We start from the raw sequence: 24879 nt of genomic DNA, 5'->3' as shown, positions 1-24879 counted from the left end.
TGAGCTCCGTGGTACCCACGAAGCAGCTGAGGATGTCACGATTCAGGAAACCTAAATTAACAGTGACTAGCTTATGGTTAAATGACAAAACTGGCACTCGGACCAAGACAGGAATTTCAATCTCCTACCATGATCAACCCTTTTAAAACAAAAAATTTTAAAGCCAAAAACATTATGTAGGATTGCTGTGCTTGTTTAAAAACAAACAAACAAACAAACAAAAACCTCAAGAGCATTTCAAGCATTGTCAGAAATACAGAAAAAAAAAAAATAAAATCACCTAAAGGTCCTGAGTTCGATTCCCAGAAACCACATGGTGGCGTACAACCATCTATAATGGAATCTGGTGCCCTCTTCTGGCCTGCAGGTGTACATGCAGGCAGAACACTGTATACATAATAAATAAATCTTAAAAAAAAAAAAAAAAAGAATCATCAAGCCCGGCGTGATGGTACACACACACCTGTAACTCCAGCACTTGGGAGGCAGAGGCAGAATTGCTGGGATTTCGAGGCCAGTCTGATCTACGTACGAAGTGAGACCAGGACAGCCAAGGCTATAAGGAAAAACCCTGTCTCGAAACACCGAAAAACAAACAAACAAAAAGCCCACCAAGTATCTTATTGCCCTAAACTCTGCTGTGCTGCATTCTAGGTTTTAGTTACCCGTTGTCTAAAGTCACAAACACGTCAGCTGTACTTTGCACCCTGCTTGATTGAGTCCTTGTTAATTTTTTTGACAGTGCTAGTAATTGAACTTAGATTCCTGCTTATGCTGGGCAACTGTCTTGTCTCTAAGCTACTACTTCTAGCTCTGCGTTCTGCTTTGTTAGCCAGCATATGTATACACACACACACACATATATACATATACATATATATGTGTATATATATGTACATACACACATACACATACCTACATATGTGTATGTGAATCCTTGAAACCGAGACTCTCATATTTTATCATAGTTTTTTACTTGTAACTTTTTGAGACAGTCTGTCCCTCCCAGGCTACCTTTGGGCTTATAGCAGTTTTTCTCTTAGATTCCCAAGTGCTGAGACTACAGGTGAAAATCTCCATGCCCAGCTCAGGTCTCATTTTAATTCTTATTAGTCGGCCGTCTAATCAGTTTTAGTTGTAATTTTCATTTCTACCCGCCTCCCCGCCTTGTTCTGCTTTATTTTTAAGACAAGGTCTCTCTCTATAGCCCTGGCTTTCCTGGAACTCCCTCTGTAGACCAGGCTGGTCTTGAACTCACAGAGATCTGTCTGCCTCTGCCTCCCCAGTGCTGGGATCAGAGCCACCACCACCAGGCTCGTCTTTGTTAGTTTTTGAGATAGACTTTCACTATGAAGTCCTGGGTGGTCTGGGACTCAGAAAGATCCTCTGCCTTCCAAGTCCTGGAATTAAAGGTGTGCACACCACACCTGGTCTTTCATTTTCTTATGTGTAAGTCTTCCATTTGGGATGATCTCTCCAGGGTCCCTTGTAAGGAGTCGCATTCCTGGGTCAGACAGTGTGAGCATTTTGAAAGTCCCTGGTGAGCTGAGATGTGTAGACAGTGACCCTCCCACCAATGGTGTGTATGTATAAGGCCTGCTTCTGGTGACTTCTCTCGGGGCAGGCTGAAATACAGTTCTTTAGTACCCCAGGGGGTTGATTCTGGGACCCCAGCTTCACCTTATAAACATATCAAAACCACAGATGCTCAAGTTGTTCATGTAAAACAGCAATGTGTTTATGTTTAACCTATGCATATATTTCCACATATTTAAATCACCCCTATTTTGCTTTTAATACTAATACAATGTAGGTGTTATGTAAACAGTCTCCATATATTTGCATATTGTTTTCAAGGTAAAATAGTTTTCTGAGTGGCTTCCATGTGCAGTTGGGGGACTGACCACATGGCCAGTGACAGTGGGTGTCTGTCTATCCCTCATCGAGTCTTTAGGTTTCCCTGGAATTGTTTTTCCACTGTGTGCTGGGAGCTTGTGACACCCAGAGGCAGGTGTCCAGTGTTAGATCGCTTTGAATTTACAACATGAACTCTCAAGGGCATAGGAGATGTGTTGGACCTTGTGAGGAGCAAGGGCACCCAGGAGGCCATGCACAGCAATGTTGTGGGCACTGCCCTGGTGTGTACATCGGGCAATCTGAGGCATTTGGGCATGTCCATAGGGAAACAGGGCTAGCTTTCCACAGAGAGGCTGGAAAGGGAATTCAGTCATGCGTGGCGGCAGCAAGCGATGCGGGTGCATGCCCGGCTCTGTGGGTGTGGGCTGTTCTCCATCTGTAGACATGGTGGCAGTCTCCCTGGCGTTCGAGCCCTGCTGACCTTCGCTTCCTGCAGGCCTGGTCTATGACTCCGTGATGCTGAAGCACCAGTGTTCCTGTGGAGACAACAGTAAACACCCGGAGCACGCGGGTCGCATCCAGAGCATCTGGTCCCGGCTGCAGGAGCGGGGTCTCCGCAGCCAGTGTGAGGTGAGGAGGTTGGGGGGGGGGGCGGGATGTGCAACGGAAGGGGAGGGGCGAGAGGTCTTAGGGTCAGCAAGGCATGAGAGAGTGGGTGGTCTGGTGGTGGCCGGAGGGGCAGGGGTGAGGAGCAAGGTTTAGGAGCCATGTGGGTCCTTCCTCAGTGTCTCCGAGGCCGGAAGGCTTCTCTAGAGGAGCTGCAGTCGGTCCACTGTGAAAGGCACGTGCTCCTCTATGGCACCAACCCACTCAGCCGGCTCAAACTGGATAACGGGAAGCTGACAGGTAAAGGAGGGAGACACATGGTGGTGTCTGGCCCTGAATCACCCTCAGGTTGCCCATCTCACCTACTTCTGTGCTCTTAGCCCAGCTGAAGTTCCTCCAGCATCCTAGATCTCCCCATGCCAGTTTGCAACCCTGGTCCCCACTCCTACCCCAACAGCCCACACCCATCTTTCCCTTTCTTGCCTCTTCCTCCGTACTTAACTCCTCTTAGGGCTTCCGTGTTCCTCACTCACATGACCTGGGCCTCTCCCCCACAGGACTCCTGGCACAGCGGACGTTTGTGATGCTCCCCTGCGGTGGGGTTGGGGTAAGTATGCCCAGAGATCTCAAGTGGGCATTGCCAAGGGCTTTCAGCCTTCCGTCCGGGTTCTCTTGGCCCATTCCCACCCCTCTTGCCACTTGTACCATGTGGTTCAGCAACTCTGGGTTAGGGCAGGGCCTTTATGCTCTTATAGCTGGAAGCTCCTTGAGGTAGCCGGACCCGAGTCCTGCTAATGTGCCTCATGCTTAGAAGGTATTTAGTAGAGGTTGAATTGAGGCTCAAGGCAGGGTCACAGGAGGGCTTGAGACTGTGGCCCCTTTGTAAGACCCCCAGTGGTCAAGGCTTGGCCATTCCACACAGGCTCCGAGGAGTTACCCTCTCTTAGGCCACTCGAGATGTTCCCTCCTGACATCCAGACCTTGGGCTGCCTAGTGGAGGACTGTGGCGGTACCGCCCACGCACTTAGAGGTTTAGGACTTCCTACCTAGGACGCAGTCTTCCTTCAGCTTTACTGACTCCCTCACCTGTTCTCTCTGCTGCCTCTGGCATGGCCCTCCTTGCCTCAAAAGGTCCCTGTCATGGTGCCAGGCAAGGCGTGTGGAGATGAGATGGAGACTGAGTGCAGGAGGGCAAGCGGGAGCTGTCAAGGGGGCTGTTGGGGAGCCACTCACTGCCCTGTTCACAACTCCCCATTTCTTGCCACTTTCTGGTTTTTCCAACTGTTGTTGCTTCTGTTTTCTCCTCCCTCCTCTCCCTCTCTGTCCTTTCTCTCTCTCTCTCTCCAGCCTCTTGCGACTCTTTCTGCCTTGCTCGTCTCTCTCGGTCCGCCTCGCTCTTCCCATCTCCCCATCATGCCCCCCGGCCCCTCCCTAGCCTTGAGGCCCAGGGACTGGGTTTGGGGGGCCTCCCAGCCTGGGCTAGGGGCCCTGAGTGGAAGACAGTGGTGCAGACGGCCCCTCCAGCTCCGACCATCCCGCAGGGCCTGAGCAGAGTCAGCTGGGGCTTAAAACCCCCTCCCGGCCCAAACCCCAATCCCGCCCAGGTAACGCCATGCCCCCTCCCCTGACTGGGGAGGCAGAGTGCTGGCCACACACGAGCTGGTGTTGGGACTTACTGGGAAGAAGTGCTGCTGGGACTGGGGACACAGGAGGCCTTGCCTTTGGGCGGTGGGGCACTGGGGAGGCAGCTTTGTCTGCCCAGCTCCCTGCCCCTGGGGTCCTGGCCATGGGGTGGGTACTGCCTCACTGGGCCCTGACTCCCGTGGACAGCCTAGGATGATGCGGTCCCTGACCCTGGCCCCACAGGTGGATACTGACACCATCTGGAACGAGTTGCATTCCTCCAATGCAGCCCGCTGGGCCGCGGGCAGTGTCACTGACCTTGCCTTCAAAGTAGCATCCCGAGAGCTAAAGGTAGGAAGTTTAGATCAAAGGCTGGTAAGCTACAAAGTTGGTGCCAGGGTGGTGGAAGTGGGCCCAGATGCCAAACGTAAGACATCTCATTCCTTGTGACTATTACTGTCATACTTTGAAAGGGAAATCAGGGCTGGAACCAAGGTGACGTTTGACCCCCTAGGCTCATGTCTCTTAAGTAGTCAAGCCACTGGGCACAGGAGTGTTGGTGTTTTAGACAGTCCTGGCGGTCCCAGATCACTCAAGACCTGTTTTGTGGGTGCATTGTGGCCTCAACATCCTCAAATGCCGTTGTATTTTATTTATTTATTTATATTTAATTTTTTTCTTTTATCTATTTTTATTTTATGTGGTTTTGCCTGCATGTATATCTGAGTGAGGGTGTCAGATTTCCTAGAACTGGAGTTATAGAGAGTTGTGAGCTGCCATGTGGGTTCTGAGAATTGAACACAGGTTCTTAACTGCTGAGCCATTTCTCCAGCCCCATCATGGCCTTTTTTTTTTTTTTTTTTTTTTAAGACAGGGTTTTTCTGTGTAGCCTTGGCTGTCCTGGACTCCCTTTGACTGGCTTTGTACTCACAGAAATCCTCCTGCCTCTGCCTCCAGAGTGCTGGGATTACCGGCATGCCCCACCGTGCCTGGCAATCGTGGCCATTTTTTTTGATACCATAGGTCCACTGGCTCCTTTTAGGGATGGGATCCTGCCTGTTAAATTAGGGCTGTGTTCATCGCTCTAGGACAGAGGCCTTGTGGTGATATTCCTGAAACACACAGCCCCATTGTCTGAGAGCTTGTAGCCCAAGGCAGGAACTATGCCCTTGGTATCACAAGGGCTTGGCAGCTGTAACCACTCACCCCAATTTTAAAACCCAAGCTCTACCATTTGCAGCCACGTAACTGGGGTTGTTGATTCACCTAGGTTTGCTCTCTCATCTCTACACTGAGGTTGATGATAATGTTTGTGCTCTAGGGATGCTGTGAGGAGAAGATGCAACATGTATAAAGTAGCCAGCACAGGGCCAGGCACGTGGTCTCATCTAATAGTCAATAGTTTTCAGTGTGATTACAGCCAGGGCCTACCAGGGACGGGTACCCTGTTCAAGTGCAGCCTAAAAGCCATGGCAACAGCCTTGAGGACGAGGTCTGGGCATGCTGGCTTTCACGCCTTTCACTCCTTAGAGGAAGGAAGAAGGGGCTGGGATGAGAAGCAGGCTCAGGCAGATGTGGACTGAGGGATGGCTACTTGACTGACAGGTGCTTCCCCCCCACCCCCCACCCCCCGTTTCAGAACGGTTTTGCTGTGGTGCGGCCCCCAGGACACCATGCGGATCATTCTACAGCCATGTAAGGTGTTGGGGAGGTGGGCCTGTGTGGTACGAGGTGGGGCCAGGCTGCCAGAGCCCTCCTGTTGGCAGAGGAGTACGGGGATGGGCTGGCAGGACCCTCTCTTCTTCCTCTAGGGGCTTCTGCTTCTTCAACTCCGTGGCCATCGCCTGCCGACAGCTACAACAACAAGGCAAGGCGAGCAAGATCCTCATTGTTGACTGGGTAGGTCCTGGTACCTAGAGTCATCAGACCCAGGGCTGCAGGCAGAACCCTGAGCAGGTCCTGGCACCTAGAGTCATCAGACCCAGGGCTGCAGGCAGAACCCTGAGCAGGTCCTGGTACCTAGAGTCATCAGACCCAGGGCTGCAGGCAGAACCCTGAGCAGGTCCTGGCACCTAGAGTCATCAGACCCAGGGCTGCAGGCAGAACCCTGAGCAGGTCCTGGCACCTAGAGTCATCAGACCCAGGGCTGCAGGCAGAACCCTGAGCAGGTCCTGGCACCTAGAGTCATCAGACCCAGGGCTGCAGGCAGAACCCTGAGCCTGTCATCAGAGATGATGCTTCGTGTCTGAGTTTGGCATTAGCCTCTACCTTATGAATATTTGAGTGAAAGTGGTACCCACATAATAGAAGTGCCAGGAGGCCAAGAAAAGGTGGTGTGTGGGAAGCTGCAGGTGTGCGTAGTCAGGTGTGCAGGGAGTGGGGATTCTTTAACCTTTGTTGCTGCTTTTTGCGCAGAGCAAGCCAATTCCACCCTGTAGCCATAACAGTAATGTCTGCTAGCATCGGTGTCCTCAGTCACATCTTGGACAGTAGCGGCTTTCTCTCTGTCCTGAACGAAGCCCATTCCACAGATGAGGAAAGCACCTACGGAGATTACTATCTTGACTAGTCACTTACCTCATGAGACATGAGACCAAGACAGGAGCCCTGGGCCACTTAGCTCTGACGTGCACGAGTCTAACTACCAGGCCGTGTCTCGTCTGCAGGGACAGATGTAAAGGGGACATTTCTAAGCAGACATTGAGAACAGTGAGGGAGCTTTTTGCATTTGAACCCTACACGTGTGTGGTCTTGTGAGGGGAGGGCAGAGCCCAGCACTTCATAGAGGACTGGGTCTGGGTCAGGTTAAGCTTAATCACTAACCACATACTCATGACCTTGTGTAAGGTGCAGTGGGAAAAGTTTATTTATACACACACACACACACACGTACTTTTATATAGAGAGATTCTTTCCTAGGTATGGTGGCCCAAGCCTTTAATCTCAGTACTTGGGAGGCAGAGGCAGGTGGGTCTCTGTGAATGCAAGGGCAGCCTGGTCTACACAGTGAGTCCCAGGCTAGCCAAGCCTACATAATGAGACCCTGCCACAAGACAGGAAGAGTCTGTCCATTGTGGAACTGGGAGATCTCTGCCAAACAGTAGGTTCCTTGTGCTAACTCGTCATGCGATCCTAGAAACTGCAGTTTCCTGCCGTCTAGGATCCCGGTGCTCACAATGGTTCCTGACTTTGAGGTGGATCCTTTGCTCTATCTTTCTGCTTCCGGATTTTCCCTAATCCACTGCCCGTTACATTGTACAGGATGTTCACCATGGCAACGGCACGCAGCAAACTTTCTACCAGGACCCCAGTGTGCTGTACATCTCCCTGCATCGCCATGACGATGGCAACTTCTTCCCAGGCAGTGGGGCTGTGGATGAGGTAACTGCTCTCGCTGAGTCAGCGTCTCCCTGCCCACTCCTCTCCCCCGCCGCCCCGCCCCCACGCCCTCCCTCTCTCTGCCCACGTCTTGTGTGACTCTGAGCAAGTGCTTATCCTGCTGGTCCTTGGCTTCTGAAGACGGTGGATGAGCTCGGGACTCGGTTCTCCTCATGCCTTCCTTGCATCTTGTTTTCCAGGTGGGGACTGGCAGAGGCGAAGGCTTCAACATCAACGTGGCTTGGGCTGGGGGCTTGGATCCACCCATGGGGGACCCTGAGTACCTAGCCGCCTTCAGGTGAACTCCCTAGGCTCTAAAGGAGGCCAGTCCAGCGAGACTGCGTGCCCCTCCTCCCTGTCCCGCAGCCCTAGGTTGGAAGTGATCCATTGTCAGCCTGTTCCCACTTGCTTACTAGACGGTGTAGGCCAGCTCCAGTTTAAAAAAAAAAAAAAAAAGTTGGGACACAGCTGGATGTGGTGGCGCACACCTTTAATCCCAAGGAGGCAGAGGCAGGAGGATCTCTGTGAGCTTGAGGCCAGCCTGGTCTATAAGGCAGGTTCCAGGACAGCCAGGGTGATACAGAAAAATTCTGTCTCAGAAAAAAGAAAGAAAGAAAGAAAGAAAAGGGGGCAGGGGGAGGAGAGGTACAAGAATGAGAAAGTTGCACATCCTGAGGACATTTGGGTAGAGCAAACCTGACACATTTAGTCAAAGAAGGCTGCCTGGAGGAGGTGGGACTCCGGCAAGAGTAGAAACTTGGTGTTCTTAAATGCTGTCTACATGGAGGAATGAGGTTACATTAGAAACCACTATGGGGGGCTGGGGAGATGGCTCAGTGGTTAAGAGCACTGCCTGCTCTTCCAAAGGACCCGGGTTCAATTCCCAGCACCCACATGGCAGCTCACAACTGTCTGTAACTCCAAAATTTGACACCCACACACCAACGCACATACATTAAAATTAAATAAAATATTAAAAAAAAAAAAAAAAAAGAGCCGGGCGTGGTGGCGCACGCCTTTAATCCCAGCACTCGGGAGGCAGAGGCAGGCAGATCGCTGTGAGTTCGAGGCCAGCCTGGTCTACAAAGTGAGTCCAGGATGGTCAAGGCTACACAGAAAAACCCTGTCTCGAAAAAACAAAAAAACAAAAAAAACAAAAAAAAGAAAGAAACCACTATGGGAAGACCTTTGGCTCTTGTAAGGAGTCCCTGTCTCCTTCACTCCGGGTCCCTACGTCTGTTTAGGAAAATGGAACCCCAGAAAGTCCTCTTCTGGAGGTTTTCTCCATGAGATTTAATCCCACAGGAGTCCTGAGTGAGACTTCCTGGTGTCTGTGCCGCACTTAAATGCTAAAATGGCACTGGGTCAGGGGGAGGTCAGGGGCTGGGGGGGCCATGGAGAAGATGAACAATAGAGCTTGGCTTCCTGGGACCTCAGTGGGTCTAGTCTCCTGCTTCACTCTAAGGCGGCAAGTTGCCTAGGTCAGCTCTAAACGTAACAGTGCTCAACTTCAGCCCAAGGGCTGAGTGTTCTCGCTCCCTGAGGCTTAGTGATCAGAGCAAGCCCAGCGCAGCTGGCTGGGTTACTCACACGCCATACTTGCACGCATGCACGCTTGCACGCACGTACGCACCTCCTCAATGTCATCTTCGCCTCCATTCTGCCTCTAGTTAAAGTCTCTGTGTGACCAAGTCCTGAGGCTAGTGCACTAGAGCCACCCGGGGTGAGGAGAGCAGAGCAGCTCCTCATCCTCATGTGTCTTAAGAGCAGGTCCCCTCAGCGAGGTTGGCAGGAGGAGCTAGCGTGGGCTGGCCTGCGCCATGTCTCAGGCCCAGGCTGACAGCTCCTTTCCTTTACAACTTCAGGATAGTGGTGATGCCCATCGCCCGAGAGTTTGCTCCAGACCTGGTCCTGGTGTCTGCTGGGTTTGATGCTGCGGAGGGTCATCCAGCCCCGCTGGGTGGCTACCATGTTTCTGCCAAATGTAAGGGGGGCCCAGATGTGTGTGTGGGAGGGGAGATATGGGGGCTGAGAGCCAGGTTGTGTGGGGACAGGAATGTGCTGCCAAAATGGAAGGGGCAGGGAGCAGTGGCCATGGTCCAGGGCCACGTGTAAGGTCTGGAATAGGACTTGAGGGCCTGGAATCCCCTGGGTCCTCCCAGCCTAGCACAGCACAGGCCTCCTTCTCAGGACCAGGCCAGGTCTGCATAGGTCAGACCCCTGGAGGCCTAGGTCTGCCAGATGGAAGCCCAGTTATAAAAGCCAGCCTTCCAGACTGGGCTGCCTGCCACTTCAGAGGGAGGAAGTTAGAAGATTGACAGCCTCAGGACAGATGAGAGTCTGCGCACCCCACTATGCCAAGGGGCCTGGGGACAAAGAGAGAGTTGTAGCCCAGTGAGAGAGACTCGGGCTGGGGGTGATGCTGGCATCCGAGTCCCAGCAGCCCTCCCATGCCTACCTACTAGCTGTGGGACCTTGCATATAAGACCCTTGACTTCTCCGAGCCTAGAGAGAAGCTTGGGGTTCTCCTCTTTAAGAGAGATGCAAGCAGGGAAGTGACAGAAGTGGGAAATGGGTCTGCCTTTCCTCCAGCCCCCTACTCTTTCTCACACCTCACCCTTCTAGGTTTTGGGTACATGACACAGCAGCTAATGAACTTGGCAGGAGGAGCAGTGGTGTTGGCCTTAGAGGGTGGCCACGACCTCAAAGCCATCTGCGATGCCTCTGAGGCCTGTGTGGCAGCTCTTCTGGGCAACAAGGTAAGCTCCCCAACTCTCAGGTAGCTATACTTCAATGGGGCCGATAAGCCTGGCCTCTGACATTCTGGGTCAAAGAGCAGGTAGATCGGATTGGGGGGGGGGGCATAGTGGAAACCTCCTCAGGTCAGATCAAGGCCAATGTCTTCTGACCTCACAGAGCTGGCAGCTCGTGCCTCTTTGTTCAGGCTGTCTGGGGTCCCTGATGGAATGTTTCTCTAGGTGGATCCCCTCTCAGAAGAAGGCTGGAAACAGAAACCCAACCTCAATGCCATCCGCTCTCTGGAAGCTGTGATCAGGGTGCACAGTAAGTTCTCCCCTGTGACACTTGCTGGGACCAGACTTGGGAAGAGCCTCAGGGGACCACCATCCCAGGGGCAAGGGTCTCAGAGATTCCAGTGCCAGCCAGGTCAGGGTTCCCAGGAACCACGGCAGGAGTAAAAGTAGACATGCCCCCATGAATAGTGGATCTTCCTTATGGCAGGAACTAGCTTCCCATCTCTGGCTATAGTCTTGGGCCAAGGGCCAGGCTGACTGCAAAAAACAAAAAGGGCTTGGTTTATCCTCTTCAGTGCTTGTCACACTGACTGGAGAGCTGTAGGGAGAGCCAACATGGGTCTCAGAATATAACCATTTCAAAGAGCCCACGTACGGAAAACATGTTTAAGATCCGGCTTCAACTGGGTGTTTGCTGAGCACTTCCTGTGAAGGCCCAGGATCTCTGCTGGGATGCGATGATGAGTAGAATAGACCCCCATATGCAGGTATGGCTGGGGAAACAGCCAAAACCACAGCTACAGCTGACTGTGGAACCTCCCATGGGCCACGCTTTGCACTGAGCTAGTCCAAGTCTACCGTGGTCTCCGAATAGCAGGTTGAGTGTACCCACGAACCAGAGGTGGCTGTGTAGAGCAGCTATGGGGGGATGCTTGCCTCTTCTGTCTTCCATGTTTCCTTACCTCCTGTACCCCCTCCCTTTTTTCAGTACCAGTGACTGAACCCAGGGTCTTGTCAGGCATAAGCTCTACTGCTGAGCTATAGCCCCAGCTTGTCCCTTGTTCAGTCCCACTATTTAGCCCAGGCATGTGATCCTGCCTCAGTCTCAGCCTCAGCCTGCTGGAATTACAGGCACTCATTGCTATGCCTGGCCAAGCACTATGGAGGCCACATGAGGGGGACCCCGTCTCCTAGGAAGCTAAGTGAACAAATCTTGACATAAAAGCCAGATATAGGGACAAGTGGACCCTCCTGGTGGTTTGGGGACCCACATACCTGTGGAGTAGCTCTTTATTATTTATTTATTTATTCATTCATTCATTCATTTATTCTTAATTTTTGGTTTTTTGAGATAGGGTCTGTGTAGCCCTGGCTGTCCTGGAACTCATTATGTAGACCAGGATGGCCTCAAACTCAGTAATCCAACTGCCTCAGCCACCCGAGTGCTAGGAGTAAAGGTGTTTGCCGACATACCTGGTTTATTCCTTTTTTTTTTTTTTTTTTTTTTTATGTGTGTATGAGTATTTTGTCTTCAGTTATGCACCGTGTGTGTGTGATACCCTTATAGGCCAGAAGGGGGCATCAGATCTCTGAAACCAAAGTTTGAGATGGCTGTGAAGCTACCATACAGATGCTGAGAGTCAAACCCTCTGTCAGTGCATCCATCTCACCAGCCCTCCAGGGCAGAATTTTAGTCGAGGAGGATGGGGAAAGAGCTTGGTCATCTGTGGAGATGGCTTCATAGCCACGTTGATCCATTGCACAGGGGTGCAGGGAAGGGGTGAGTTGGGAGGGTGCTTTGCTGAGAGGTGAGGGCAGGAAGGGGAGCTGAACCCAAGCTGATGACGTGACCACTATTCTTGGGCTCTGGGCCACAGCCTTGATATCGGTCTAGGGAACAGCTCAAACAGCTTGTCTTCCCCAGCTGACCCAGGCTCTTGTTCTAGGGAAATACTGGGGTTGCATGCAGCACTTGGCCTCCTGTCCAGACTCTTGGCTGCCCGGAATGCCAGGAGCTGATGCAGAAGTGGAAGCTGTGACCGCATTGGCATCCCTCTCTGTGGGCATCCTGGCCGAAGATAGGTAATGCCAGACTTTCTCCCCCCACCACCACCAGCCACCTCCCGGGCCCAGCCCTAGGCCCATGGTCTTCTAGTCCCCTTGGATTCTCCCAACCTGAAGACCCAGACCTTCATGCAATCAATCTGTCTCAAGTCTTTAAAGCAGGGCTGTCAGGGTAACTCCACTAAGGCCCCGCCCGCAGCCCCCCTCCAACACCCTGCCCTTGTCCTGCCCCCAGTCAGGGTAATTCTATTAAGGCCCCACCCACAGCCCCTCTCCAACACCCTGCCCTTGTCCCCCTGCCAGGCACTCGGAGCAGCTGGTCGAAGAGGAAGAACCTATGAATCTCTAGGGTTTCAGAACAGATCGCCTGCCCTTCAGACGTGGCTCTCCTCACCTCTGTTGTCAGCCCTGGTCCCAGCTCTGCAGATCCTCTGGGCAGGTAGTCAGGACCACAACACAGCCGACCCTGACAGCTACCCCAAGGAACTTGAGAAGGCCACTGGGTCTGGGATGGGGACCAGGGAGGAAGGACTCTAGGAGGAGGCAGGCTGGGTACTAGGGACCCAACTGGGCTCTTCCAGAACAGACCCAGCCCTCTGGTGTCCAGGCCCCTAGCTGTGGCCTCCATCCCTCAGGACTGCCCAGATGACTGGCTCAAGTGAGCCCACCCATAACCACTATTCTTAACCTGGCCTCAGCCAGGGTGGCCCCTCCCTGGATTCTGAAGGGCTAAAGGGGTGCAAGAAGCCAAGGGTCCTCTATTCCAGAGTACAGGGGAGTTTCCTTGTGATAGCAATGGGCTCTGAGAGCCATTCTGAGCTGCACCCTCCCGGTGAGCAATCAGTCACCTGCAAGCCTCCCATCTGGTCACTGTCCTGCCAGAGGCCACCCTATGTGGACCATCTCAGTGCCCTGGTGCAGCAGACAGATGCTCTCTGAGTCCTGTGCTTCCTGTCCCAATGGTGCCAAACCTTCATCTCCCTTCAAAAGCACAACACAACCCCAGGGATGCCTGGTCACTACCCCCCAGTATGAGCCTTCTGTGTCTGGGGTTCCCCCATCCCTCAGCTCTGACTGCTGCCCCAAATAGGACTAGCCTGACTAAGAGGGAAGTAAGGTGTGAGAGTAGACAGACATAGAGAAGGGGAGGACACCCCAGAAGTCTTCAAGGCTTTTGAGGTATGAGCCTGGGTCCAAGAAAGAGTATTTGTGTGCGTGTGTGCGTGCAAGAGTGTGTGCGTGTGTGTCTCTCCCAAACCCTGCCATACCTTGTGTATGTATGCATGTTTTTGTAAAAAAGAAAAAATGGAAAAAAAAAAAACTTCTGAACAATATATGTCTTATTTGCTTTAAAGTCCTTGTGAGAGCACCTCCTGGGTATCGATGGGACATCATCAGTGGGGTGGGCATACACCCGGCACCCTAGTTTGGGCCTCACTCAGACCATCCAGTTCCTTGCCCCTCCACGGCTACTGCAAACAGGAAGAAACCACTCCAAATACACGCTTACCAACCCAGGTGAAAAAGGAGATGGCCCCAGGTCCTATGGGATATGGGGACAAGTTCTCAGACTCGGGATACCTCAAAAGGTCATGAAGCTTAAACACTAGCTGGGAGGTCAGTAAAGTCGTAGTCTCCTTCGTCAGTAGGGGCTTCTGTCGGTAAACAGCTCCAGCAGTAAGGCACAGTTTCTGGTCCCTTCCTGCTCGGAAGCACCTTGGTGTTTTAAGTATATATACTGTAAATGATGTGTGAGACGACTGGGAACGACTAGGTGTAAGCAGAGGGAGGGGCCGCCTCCTGCCTTTCTGGTCCTGAGTCTGCCCATCCTGGTCACCATATGTCTTGGAGCCCAAGCAGTCTGGCTGAGGGGGCTGGAGGGGGCAGGGGGCAGGAGAACTTCCCTTTCCCATCCACCTTGGCCTAAGGAGTAGAGGTGGAATCTATAGGGGATGCTGAGGCTGTGGGTATCCTAGCCTTGGCTGGGACAAGGCTGAGAGAGCAAAGGAGATCTGAGCTAGTGGTCTCCCCATGCCAAGAAGAATCAGAGATGAGGTGGGCTGCCCAGTAGCACCAAGCTTACTCTAGGGAAACAATCAGATAGCTAGAGCCCCCACCTTGCCCATTCTTGTCCCCTCTCAAGACGCCCTACCCCAAAAGAAACACCTTGAGGCTGATTTTAAAAAATGGCCGCTGTATTTCTGCTAAAGTGACAGTGACACTGGTAAGGCAGGACCCAGGTGGAAAAGTAGACGTGCAAACTGGCAACCTAACATAACAGGCTGTATGTAGCAACCTCTGCCCTCCCTCTCTACTTAGGTAAGGCCTTGGGCCCATGTCCACTCAAAAGAGTTCTCTCAGGAGAGAAAGGAGATGAAAAGTCAAAAGTCGGGGTCTGGTGCAGGGAGAAGGTCCTCGTGGTCAGGGTGGTCTTGTGCAGTGAGGGGCAGGCAAAGTGCAAGGCTGGAGACCGAGGAGCATAGATGTAGAGCTCCCTCTCGCCCCCACAAGGTTGCCTACTCTCCCAAAGCCCTTCTAGGTGCAGGGGTGTGTTCCCTGTGGTCCTCAGGTCTAGCCTCTGGTGTATGTGGTCATGTGTACATGCGTCACACACAGGAATGCTTGGCTAGCTCTAGCACCTTCATGGGAAACAATAGTCTGGATGGGAAGGAGGGAGGACACACTGAATTCTCCTCAGCTATGCTGCCTGGGCAAAGAGACAATTGTTGCTTTCCTCGGGACAGGTGAATTCAGCTACCTGACCCTTGAGGGCAACAGGATGGGGGAGCTGAGATTTGGGGATCCCTACTAGAAAAATCCTTATTTGACCAAACCTTCCAGATGTGTGCGTGCCCCCCCCAAGCTTCAATGAAGTCTGGGGCAGCAAGGAAGCCTGTCCTAGCCCCTGCCACTAGCCATAGGTGCAGACCTCAAAATCCTACCCACCGGCGCCCCGAGTTCATTGTCGTGACCCTACTTAACAAATATTCCCCCCAGAGTGCTAAGAAAATAGATCCATTTGGAAAGCTCTAAGCTGCCCTCTAGCCAGGCCAATGGGCAGATTGGCAGTACCTCGTTAACAGTTCTTCTCCCCCAAAAGGGGACCAGACAGCTTTCTAGGAAACTGAACTGGCCCTGCTGTATATATTCTGCCAAGATTCTGGAGTCCCCAGGGATTGGGACAGGCTCATGCCGCCGTGACAGATCCCGAGGGCCCTCCAGGCTGTAGTGACCTCATTCTCTAGGTCAGAAGTCACTGAGGATGCTGATGTCGGCAAAGTCGGCGCGGTAGCGGTGGGCATAGAGGCTTAGTAGGAAGGCCCACTTGAAGGAGATGAAGCTCCAGACGCAGGAGAGGTAGTAGCTAGTCGGGTCTTTGAAACCTGTGAGGAAGAGGAACCAGACAGTAACTCTAGAGATCTGCCCATGGCACCGCGGCCAGCCATAAGGCTAGGACCCTCTTCCCTCCCGTCCACGTCCCTACAGCCTCCTGGCCTCTGAAACAACGCTATTGAAATACTGTCTTGTGGCACAGGTTTAGAGTATCCCAGTGCGCAGCCACAAGGCTGGGGGCATGAAAGGAGGACATAGTTGGCTAGCAGGTCTGTACCCTCCACTCCGCATTTGTGGCACACAACCAGGCCACTTCCAATTGACATCAGAGGACAGCTCTGGCTATTTCTTACCACAACCACCAGGGGGTGCTGCCCTCCTGGAGCTAGACAGAGATGAAAGGAACCCCAACACTTCACATCAGTCTGGAATCCTACCCCTGAGGAGGTAGGGGCTCTCATTCTCCCATTTTAACAGGAACCCCTTACTGGGGAGGTCAAGTGACCCAATCAATCCCTAGAACAGCACTTGTAGGGCTGGAGAGATGGCTCAGAGGTTAAGAGCACTGGCTGTTCTTCCAGAGGTCCTGAGTTCAATTCCCAACAACCGCATGGTGGCTCACAGCCATCTATAATGAGATCTGGTGCCCTCTTCTGGCAGGGAGGCACACATGCAGCAGAGCATTGTATACATAATAAAAACATCTTTTTAAGAATAATAATAAAATAAAATAGCACGTGTAGAAACTGGACAGGAGCCCCAGAGGATGAGCTCCCAAGCTGCTCCCTATCCCAGGCCCTCCCCCTTCCTCCTTTCCCGGGATGGTCCTCACTCTGATGCTGCGTGATGGCCAGTGTCAGGAAGGTGCAGAAGGCGGAGATGGACACCACTGAGAAGAGAACACCCACGAAGAAGAAGCCACGCAGCCCTTTGAGCCAGGTCCTCCAGTAATCCTGCATGTACATCACGTGCGTCACCAAGACCCACAGCGCCAGGACACCTGCGGGGACAGACTCCAGTCAGCGGGACCCAGGCACCTGCCTGTCACGTCATGAGGCCAAGTGGCCTCATACGCGGGGGCCCTTGAAAGCCACGAGGCCACATCTACCTGCACAGTGACACTAAGACTGGCCCTCGTGACAGTGGTGTGATGTATGTGGGAGAGGATGTCACCAGTTGAACAAGGAAGCATGAAACTAGCTGCCTTCCAGAAAGCCAGGCGTTAAAGAGATCTGTGGAAAAGAAAACCATGCCGGTATTGTAATCTTTCTTTCTCTTCCTCCTTCTCCTCTTCTCCTCCTACTCCTCTACTTCTGAGAGAAACAAGGTTTTTTGTTTGTTTGTTTGGTTTGGTTTTTTTTTTCCTTTTGGTAGACCAAGCTGGCCTCCAACTCACAGAGATCCTCCTGCCTCCGCCTCCCGAGTGCTGGGACTAAAAGTGTGTGCCACCACCCCTTAGCTAACATGGTGTTTTCAACCTGGAAATGGTGGCACACGCCTGTAATCCCAGCACTCGGGAGGCGGAGGCAGGAGGATCGCTGTGAGTTCGAGGCCAGCCTGGTCTACAGAGCAAGTTCCAGGACAGCCAGAGCTACACAGAGAAACCCTTGTCTTGAAAACAAAACAACAAACAACAACAAAACCACAATGTGAAATATTTCTTTAAAATGCTTGAAAAGTTCTCATTTTTCGGTTTCTCATATGGCATGTCCATAGATAGAATCCACCTAAACAGAGTTGTTTGGAGTTTCACTCTGAGAACTTTACATACAGACTTCCTGGTGCCTATATCTAAAGCCACAGAGATGGAGAAGCATGCCCCTTCCCACACGCCTCCTCTGCCTGGTCCTCGGGACCACGTCCTCTGGGTCTGGGAGCCTGCAGCTAGCACACTTGGGCAGCCGAGCTCTTCTCAACTCTGCACTGGTCTTGCAGAAAAAGAAAACCCTGTCATAAGAGCCCCAGGGCCACCGGCACCCACAGGGCCTACTACTTGCTTTCGGCTACCATTTGCATTTATCCAGTATGTGGCAAAGGGCAGGCTAGAATCCCAGACCCTTCTAGGCATGCTCTCTGGGCCTGGTGGCACTTGTCCTAGGGTGCCAGCTGCTCTCAGCCAGTACAATAGAGTAACAATACAACCCTCAGTGCCAGGCACTGCCTGCTAGTACAATTCAAAGGATGGGACAAATACCAATCCCGCTGGCAGGACCTGTGGGGCCAGGCAAAAAACAAGGGAAGAAAGGCGGCCAGCTGTAAGCTCAGGACAGCCATGGGTTGCAGCCAGGCCTCTCAAGCTGCTGCAGCTAGGAGGTGGGAGCCCTTTCAAAGCATCAGTTGCAGTACAAGTGCTGTGACCTCTCAGAGGGACAGACACTTGTCTGTCTGTGAAGGCAGTTGTAGCAGGGGTACAAGGAAGCAAAGAGACCCTTTGACAGACACCAGACACCTTATTTCTTAGACTGGGAAACAGTACAGATCATTGAATTCTTTCTCCCCTTGACATGCCTAAAACATTTTACGCTTTTTGTTTTTGTTTTTCCTCCCAGCCAGGGTTTCTCTGTGCAGCCTTGGCTGTCCTGGCCTCTCTTTGTAGACCAGGCTCATCTCGAACTCAAGCGATTCCCCTGACTCGGCTTCCCAGAGTGCTGGAATTAACAGGTGTGTGCCACCGCACCTGGCTGTTTTAAACTTTTTTTTTTTAATTATAAGACATGGAGTCCGGGTGGCAAGCAGAGAAATCTAGTTATCATGGGGCTCTGGTGACCAACTTAATTATCACCATTAGGGCAAAAATAAAACAGATAACGCAAACCAGGAAAAGTTAAGACAAGGCACTGTTGTGTCCTGGAGTGCTGCTGCTGCCAAATGCAAAAAAAAAAAAAAAAAAAAAAAAAATAGAGTGAGCCCTGAGGTCCTGCCGGTCTGGATAAGCAGGGAATCCCCGGCTTCCTTCCATGTGAGCAAGAGCCCACCAACCCACCTACCTTTACCCTGCTCTCCCGACCCCCACCGATCCCCACTACCATGCTTTCAGTTCTGCCTGAGCTGGCCCTCAGTCTTCCTCCTGAGCTCTGAGTGGACAAAAACAAGCATGCCTCCCTCTCTGTTTTGGCAGGAAGCCGGCGCAGGCCAGAGGAAGCCCAAATACTATAATCCCTGCTTTACTCTTCCCCTCATGATCTGGATTCCATCCCAGCAGCCTCCAGCAAAGTCTCTCCCTCCTCGGGTGTTCACCTGCAAGGAGATTGGTTTCTCTTCTTGGGGGTGCCGAAGATTCAGCCCAGGGGCATGCACACATGGCGGGCTTTACTAGTGAGCTCCACCCCTAACGGCTGGCACGTGGTTTCTTAAGGGACTTTGGTCACCGAGTATTTTGGGGACAGTGCAGTTCCTTCTTGTGACTGGTCCTCTCTCCTCTTCTCATGCAGAGGGTGCAAGAACCGGAGTCCTAAGACCCTTCCCTACCATAAGATTCAGGACGCCAGCTCAGGAGGGAAAAAGAAGCTCAGAGCAGCTCGTTTGTGACTAAGCAATTTCTGGGTTAGGAAACACTGAATTAGGGAGTGTGTATAGACCAGCACAGCCTAGGGGTTCCCCAAACTCTCACACCCCCCCCCCACATATGCCCACAACTGCTGAGCAGGAAGAGGGCGGCTCAAGGTGCTCCAGGCTGTTGATAGAAATACTTCCCCTGGGCCAGGTGGTGGTGGTGGCGGCAGCGCATGCCTTTAATCCAGCACTTGGGAGGCAGAGGCAGAGAGCTCTGTGAGTTCGAGGCCAGCCTGGTCTACAAAGTGAGTCCGGGACAGCCAAGGCTACACAGAGAAAACCCTGTCTCGAAAAACCAAAAAGAAAAAAAGAAAGAAAGAAAGAAAAAGAAACATGTCCCCTGAACTCAGCTCCAGCCCTGTACTCAGGCCTCCTACCCCCGCCCTGGTCCTCCTTGGAGTGATGCTTCATCCACAAGTGGTCAGCGAGGGAGTGTCCCTCCCTGGTCCCCTCCTATACTCTTGTAGGAAGCACTTATATCCTGTTCCTAGGATACTCAAGGCATCCTGGATGCCTGGTCTATACAATATGGGCAGTATGGACAAGTCCCCGGCGCCACCTGGCTACAGGAGTGAGCTAGACTCCTGGCTCATCCTGGCTCCAGAGCGGTATAGGCCTGTTAGGAGAAGCACTTCCAGCTGCCAGGCTAGATGAGGGGCTAGGAGACACCCAAGGGAACCTATGGAGTAGATACAGGCATTTGGTATAACTCTTGAGGACACACCCCAGGCCAGTGGCTCTGGCCTGCAGACAAAGGAGACCCGGGGTGGGCGCCAGAGTTCCTCCTGATCGAAGCTCAGTTCTAAAGAAAATAGTTGTTTGGATCTGAGAGGGCAAGTGCTCTACTTTCCATGGTTTTCTAGACACAGGGCAGGCGTGTTAGCTAGGGCTCCCAGTGTAGAGCCAGAGTAGGGGGTCCTATGAGGCCTCTCTGGTGAGCCCATTTTTTTTTTTTTTAGGCCACTATGGTTTTTGCAAAGTCACTTCCTCCCAGATTCCTGCCAGGAGATAAGAGTGAGTCCCCACCCCAAACGCTCATACATACCCTGTTCCAAAAGCCAGCGTGCCCCCCATTGCCACAACTGACCAGCATGACAAAACCCACTGGGATGGACCTCTGTGACTCAGCAATTTCTGGGCTGCAAAATGCTGAGTCAGAAGTGGAGGGCTCACAAGTCAGAAACCTGCTGACATTCCACCCCAAAAGAGGAAGCCGGGTAACTGGCCATGGACCCCTTGTTGCAACCCATGCTGGCTGGGGAAAGAGTGTGTGTGTGACCTTGGTCTAATAACTCTTTGCCCACCAGCCACTACCACCAAGCAGTTTTGGCTCTTCCTCAACCACCTCTGGTAGTTAAACCCCAGGCTAGCAGGGAGGTTAGTGTCCCTGGCCTGGCACAGCTAACTGCTGCCAATTAAGTGTCTGTTTCTGAAGGCAGCTTCACAGCTAGCCTGCCTAAGGCCAGGCAAGGCTGGCAAGGAGAAAGAGAATGGGTCAGAAGGAATCTCGTGGTGGCCTGGAGTGGGGGCGGGAACCCTCCCTCTGTAGACAAGGCTGGCCTCAAACTCAGAGATCCGCCTGCCTCTGCCTAGGCCTCTGCCTGGGTTAACACAGCAAGCTGATCCCAGGAAAGTGCTTCCTCCTTCCTGCAACCAGAGAGCTTACCTCCAGCCTCAGAATCCAGCCTTGGGACCTGGCAGCGCTTTCCAAACCCAGTGTTGGCTGTCCCAGGAGGGTCAGGAGCCCACAGGTGGTCCACCCATGCAGGCATGAGAACTCCCAGCCAAGCCATCAAACTGAACCGTCTTAGCGGCCCCAGTGCCTTGCTTGGCATGGCTTACGTTTAGAAGCCATGCATGCCCTCTGATAAGGCAGAAACACCACCTAGGGCTCCTTCTACCAGTGAGTTCAGTGGCAATGAATGCATTAGTTTCGTTGCTATTGTTTTAGTTTTTTGAGACAGGGTGTCTCTGTGTAGCCTTGGCTGCCCTCGAACTTGATCTGTAGATCAGGCTGGCCTCGAACTCAGCGATCCACCTGTCTCTGCCTCCCAAAAGTGCTGGGAGTAAAGGCGTGCACCACTGCCACCCAGGAAAAATTAATTATTTTTAGTTAGTCCATTTATATATCTTTTGGCGATTTGGTCATGGAATAAGATCATTGTATATTAAAATGTTATCTTTACATGTACTTTTCCTATACATATTATTTCATGTAGCTATTGTACAACTGAGTTAATTTCCTTAGTAGGACTTTATTTTTCCCCCTTTTTTTGAGACAGTCTCTCTGTGTAGCCTTGGCTGTTCTGGACTCGCTTTGTAGACCAGGCTGGCCTCAAACTCACAGCGATCCACCTGCCTCTGCCTCTGCTGGGATTAAAGGAATGTGCCACCATGCCCCGCTCTTAGTAGGGCTCTTAATGCCTTTAGTATACTAACCTGAATCCTTCTGAGTTCTAGGGATGGAAATCAAGTCGGCCAGGCTTTCAAGGCTGAGCCATCTTAGGGGGGCCCATCATGTGGCTGTTGTAAGCCTGGACAAATTATTTACCCTAAACCTCGATTATTCTAACTGTAAAATGGGTACAATAATGGCTACTTCAGGGGACTACTATAAAGAGTAAATGAAATAAGGGGAGTGGATTGCTTAGCAGAGCATAGAGTATTAAATCATGCTAGTAAGTGCAAGTAATATATTTGGCGTTCACACGGAGAGGTTAAATGGCGTAACCAAAATTGCATAGCAAGTGCAGAGCATTGCTGAACACTGAGCCTTCGCCACCTCCTTTTCCCTCAGAGATTCGCAGATTCCCATTGGTTCCAAACAGAACAGATAGACCCAGGTGCAAAAGAAACGTCCAGTAATGGGTCCACAGCACTGTCCTGGTTTTCGCTATGGGGGCTGGCGACGGGTTTCCCCATGAACCCCCCACTTATAAGAGACGCGGGAATCCCTCAGAAGAAGAGAGAGAGAGAGAGAGAGAGGAGAGAGAGAGAGGAGAGAGAGAGAGGAGGAGAGAGAGCGAGACAGGAGGAGAGAGAGACAGAGAGAGTGTGTGTGTGTGTGTGTGTGTGTGTGTGTGTGTGTGTGTGTGTGTTTTGCAGGAGCGAGGGTGGCCAGGGGCTGGGGGCACGCAGTAGTGACCACTGGGTGGAGGGTATAGCGACAGGGTGGAGGGACGCGACAATCCCGGCGCGGCAGGACTGTGCGAACCACAGAGGCAAGCTGTCTGCACCCTACGTCGCGCCACGTTCTGAAGGCATCAGGTCCCAGAGGCCCGGGCAATGCCCAGGAACCCGGCCTTCGCTGCCACTGGCCTCTTTGGAGTAAACAACGCTCCCGCCCCGGGGCAGCGCCGCCCCAGCCGCCGCGAGCAGCGGCTGACAGTGCCCCCCCGCCGCTTCTCCCGCGCCCCGATCGCCCCTCTGGATACCTGCGAGACCCCCCATTGCCGCAGTCCCCGGCTGCTGGTAGACCACGGTCCAGACGAAGAAGATGAAGAAGCCGGACACCGAGCAGATGCCAGAGTAGGCGGCGCGGAGGCCGAGCTTTCGCCGAGACGGGGCCATGGGGCAGCGGAGGGGTAGCGGAGGGGCAGCGGAGAAGCAGCGCCACCGACTCGCAGGTGCAGGGCCCGAGCTGGAGCCCCAGCCCCAGCCGGAGCCAGAGCCGCTGGCTCCCGGCGCTCCGCCCCCAGCCCGCCCCCCCCCCCGCCCCCCTCCTCTCCTGGTGCCGCCGGCACAGCGCCCTCCCCGGTCGGAGGCCGCTCCCGACACAAACTTGACCTGGCCACGGCTGCTTTGCCAGGGCAGGCGACCCCTGGTGGAAGGGCAGGGTTCTGGACTCATCCCCATACACCAGACCCCTATATATGTGTCTAGGGAGTCCTTGGCAGCCCTGGAAATGTCTTTACCTTGAGCCAAATGCAAATGATTACTTATTGATTTTTAAGATATTTTTGAATTTGTAGAGACCGATTCTCTCAATGTAATCTTGGCTGTCTTGGAATTCCATATGCAGACCAGGCTGGCTTGGAACTCATAGAGGTCCTCCTGCCTCTGATTCCTGAATTCTGAGATTAAATTTTGAATGGGAAACTCAAACCCATATAAAGTGTAAGATTAAAATTTCTAGCTAAGACTTTAGAAACTAGCCAGGTGCAGTGGCTTAAGCCTTTAAACTGGCAGAGACAGGGGCAGAAGCAGGCTGATCTCTGGGAATTCAAGGCCAGCCAGAGCTAAACTATGAGACCCAGTCACAAAAACAAGGAAAAAAACATAAACTAGAAATGATGGCCCCCACCTGTAATCCTGGCACTTAGGAAGTGGCCAAGGTACAAAGCAGTGATGGCGCTCGCCTTTGATCCCAGCACTTAGGAGGCAGAGGCAGGTGGATCTCTGTGAGTTCGAGGCCAGCCTGATCTACAGAGTGAGTTCCAGGGCTACACAGAGAAACCCTGTCTTGAAAAACCAAAGGAAGAAGACAAGGAGGAGGAAGAAGAAGAAGGAAGAGGAGGAGGAAAAGGACGAGGAGGAGGGAGGAGAAGGAGAAGAGCAGAAAAGAAGAAGCCGCCACCGAGGGAAGATGGCATAGGGAGACTGTTTTGAGGAAAAAAAAAACATACACACACAAAAGCAAAACCTGGGGAACTGGTTTGGTTCCCTGACTCCCCCAGAATTAAATAAGTAAAATAAAAAATAATACAACATACAATTAATATATTAAAATTTTTCCTACCAGCCAGCCAGTGGTGGTACATGCCTTTGATCCCAGCAATCACTAGGCACAGACAGGTGAATCTCTGAGAGAGAGAGAGAGAGAGAGAGAGAGAGAGAGAGAGAGAGAGAGAGAGAGAGAGAGAGAGAGAGAGCGAGAGAGAGCGCGCACGCACACCAGGACAGAAAAACCCTGTCTCAAAAAACCAAATAAAGAAGAAGAGAAAAAAATCTTTCTCCCCATATTCCCAACCATGGGCTCCCTCCCCAAGAGTCATACACATTACACAAGTTTGCTCCACACACTAGTCACCTTCCAGCCTCCAACACCATCTCCTCACCTGTGGCTTTCCCTTTCGTCTTCACTATCCTCACCCCATAATCCCTTGCAAATGCGTCCCAGCCTCTCTGCAGTGCATCAATGGCAAAATTGCACTGTGTTCCCACTAGCTCAGCTTCATAAATCTGTACTAGTACACAGACGTAGTAAGGGAAGCAGGAACTGTCTCTCACGTGGACTTGGGGTTGCCTGGTTTTTGACCACTCCCCCTGGGGGGTGGGGGTGGCTGCCTCAACAGCCCTCTGGAGAAGAGGAGGACATGCTCAGTCCTGATGCGACTTGATGAGCTGGGGTGGGTGCGTGGGGGCTCCCCTTTTCCGAAGACTAAGGGAGGGGAAGAAAGAGGGAGAGTGAGACCAGGAGAAGAGGGAGGGGCTACAATTAGATTGTAAAGTGAATAAATAAATGCATAAACAGGTTTTTAAAAAATTAAACAGCCGGGCGTGGTGGCGCATGCCTTTAATCCCAGCACTCGGGAGGCAGAGGCAGGCGGATCGCTGTGAGTTCGAGGCCAGCCTGGTCTACAAAGTGAGTCCAGGACAGCCAAGGCTACACAGAGAAACCCTGTCTCGAAAAACCAAAAAAAAAAAAAAAAAAAAAAAAAAAAAAAAAAAAAATTAAAAAAAAATTTTTTAAAAATCTGCTCTGCTGACGGAA

At 52.3% G+C, this 24879-nt stretch overlaps 2 protein-coding genes across 2 annotated transcripts in view; one reads left to right on the top strand and one right to left on the bottom strand.

Moving 5' to 3' along the window:
* The window catches only part of LOC127186535 (histone deacetylase 7-like), a 34655-nt gene extending 22341 nt beyond the window's left edge, over positions 1 to 12314 (top strand). Inside the window, exons 13-24 of the mRNA XM_051142850.1 lie at positions 2354 to 2487; positions 2643 to 2763; positions 3021 to 3070; positions 4330 to 4437; positions 5726 to 5781; positions 5898 to 5985; positions 7348 to 7467; positions 7665 to 7762; positions 9330 to 9448; positions 10090 to 10223; positions 10443 to 10527; positions 12164 to 12314. Coding sequence (XP_050998807.1) covers positions 2354 to 2487; positions 2643 to 2763; positions 3021 to 3070; positions 4330 to 4437; positions 5726 to 5781; positions 5898 to 5985; positions 7348 to 7467; positions 7665 to 7762; positions 9330 to 9448; positions 10090 to 10223; positions 10443 to 10527; positions 12164 to 12303 — 1253 coding nt within the window. The 3' untranslated portion in view covers positions 12304 to 12314. The remainder of the gene's footprint in view (positions 1 to 2353; positions 2488 to 2642; positions 2764 to 3020; positions 3071 to 4329; positions 4438 to 5725; positions 5782 to 5897; positions 5986 to 7347; positions 7468 to 7664; positions 7763 to 9329; positions 9449 to 10089; positions 10224 to 10442; positions 10528 to 12163) is intronic.
* Positions 12315 to 15371: 3057 nt separating this feature from the next.
* LOC127186536 (heme transporter HRG1) lies at positions 15372 to 22853 on the bottom strand. The gene is made up of 3 exons (XM_051142851.1): positions 22601 to 22853; positions 16447 to 16614; positions 15372 to 15664 (listed from the first exon to the last, which is right to left on the bottom strand). Exons 1-3 carry the CDS (start codon positions 22734 to 22736, stop codon positions 15528 to 15530), a joined length of 441 nt encoding a protein of 146 aa, XP_050998808.1. The 5' UTR covers positions 22737 to 22853; the 3' UTR covers positions 15372 to 15527.
* Between the last annotated feature and the right edge of the window lie 2026 nt (positions 22854 to 24879).

Source organism: Acomys russatus, unplaced genomic scaffold, assembly GCF_903995435.1.
Source record: "Acomys russatus unplaced genomic scaffold, mAcoRus1.1, whole genome shotgun sequence".
NCBI classification, from domain to species: domain Eukaryota; kingdom Metazoa; phylum Chordata; class Mammalia; order Rodentia; family Muridae; genus Acomys; species Acomys russatus.
Note: the sequence above shows the minus strand (reverse complement) of the source record. Positions and strands in the feature narration are given on the sequence as shown.

Coding starts and splice junctions, on each gene's coding strand:
- LOC127186536 (XM_051142851.1), bottom strand. CDS start 22,736: ATGGCCCCGTCTCGGCGAAAGCTCGGCCTCCGCGCCGCCTACTCTGGC. Junction 16,615..22,600: donor GGCAATGGGGGGTCTCGCAG/GTATCCAGAGGG, acceptor CTGTCCCCGCAG/GTGTCCTGGCGCTGTGGGTC. Junction 15,665..16,446: donor GGCCATCACGCAGCATCAGA/GTGAGGACCATC, acceptor TCTTCCTCACAG/GTTTCAAAGACCCGACTAGC.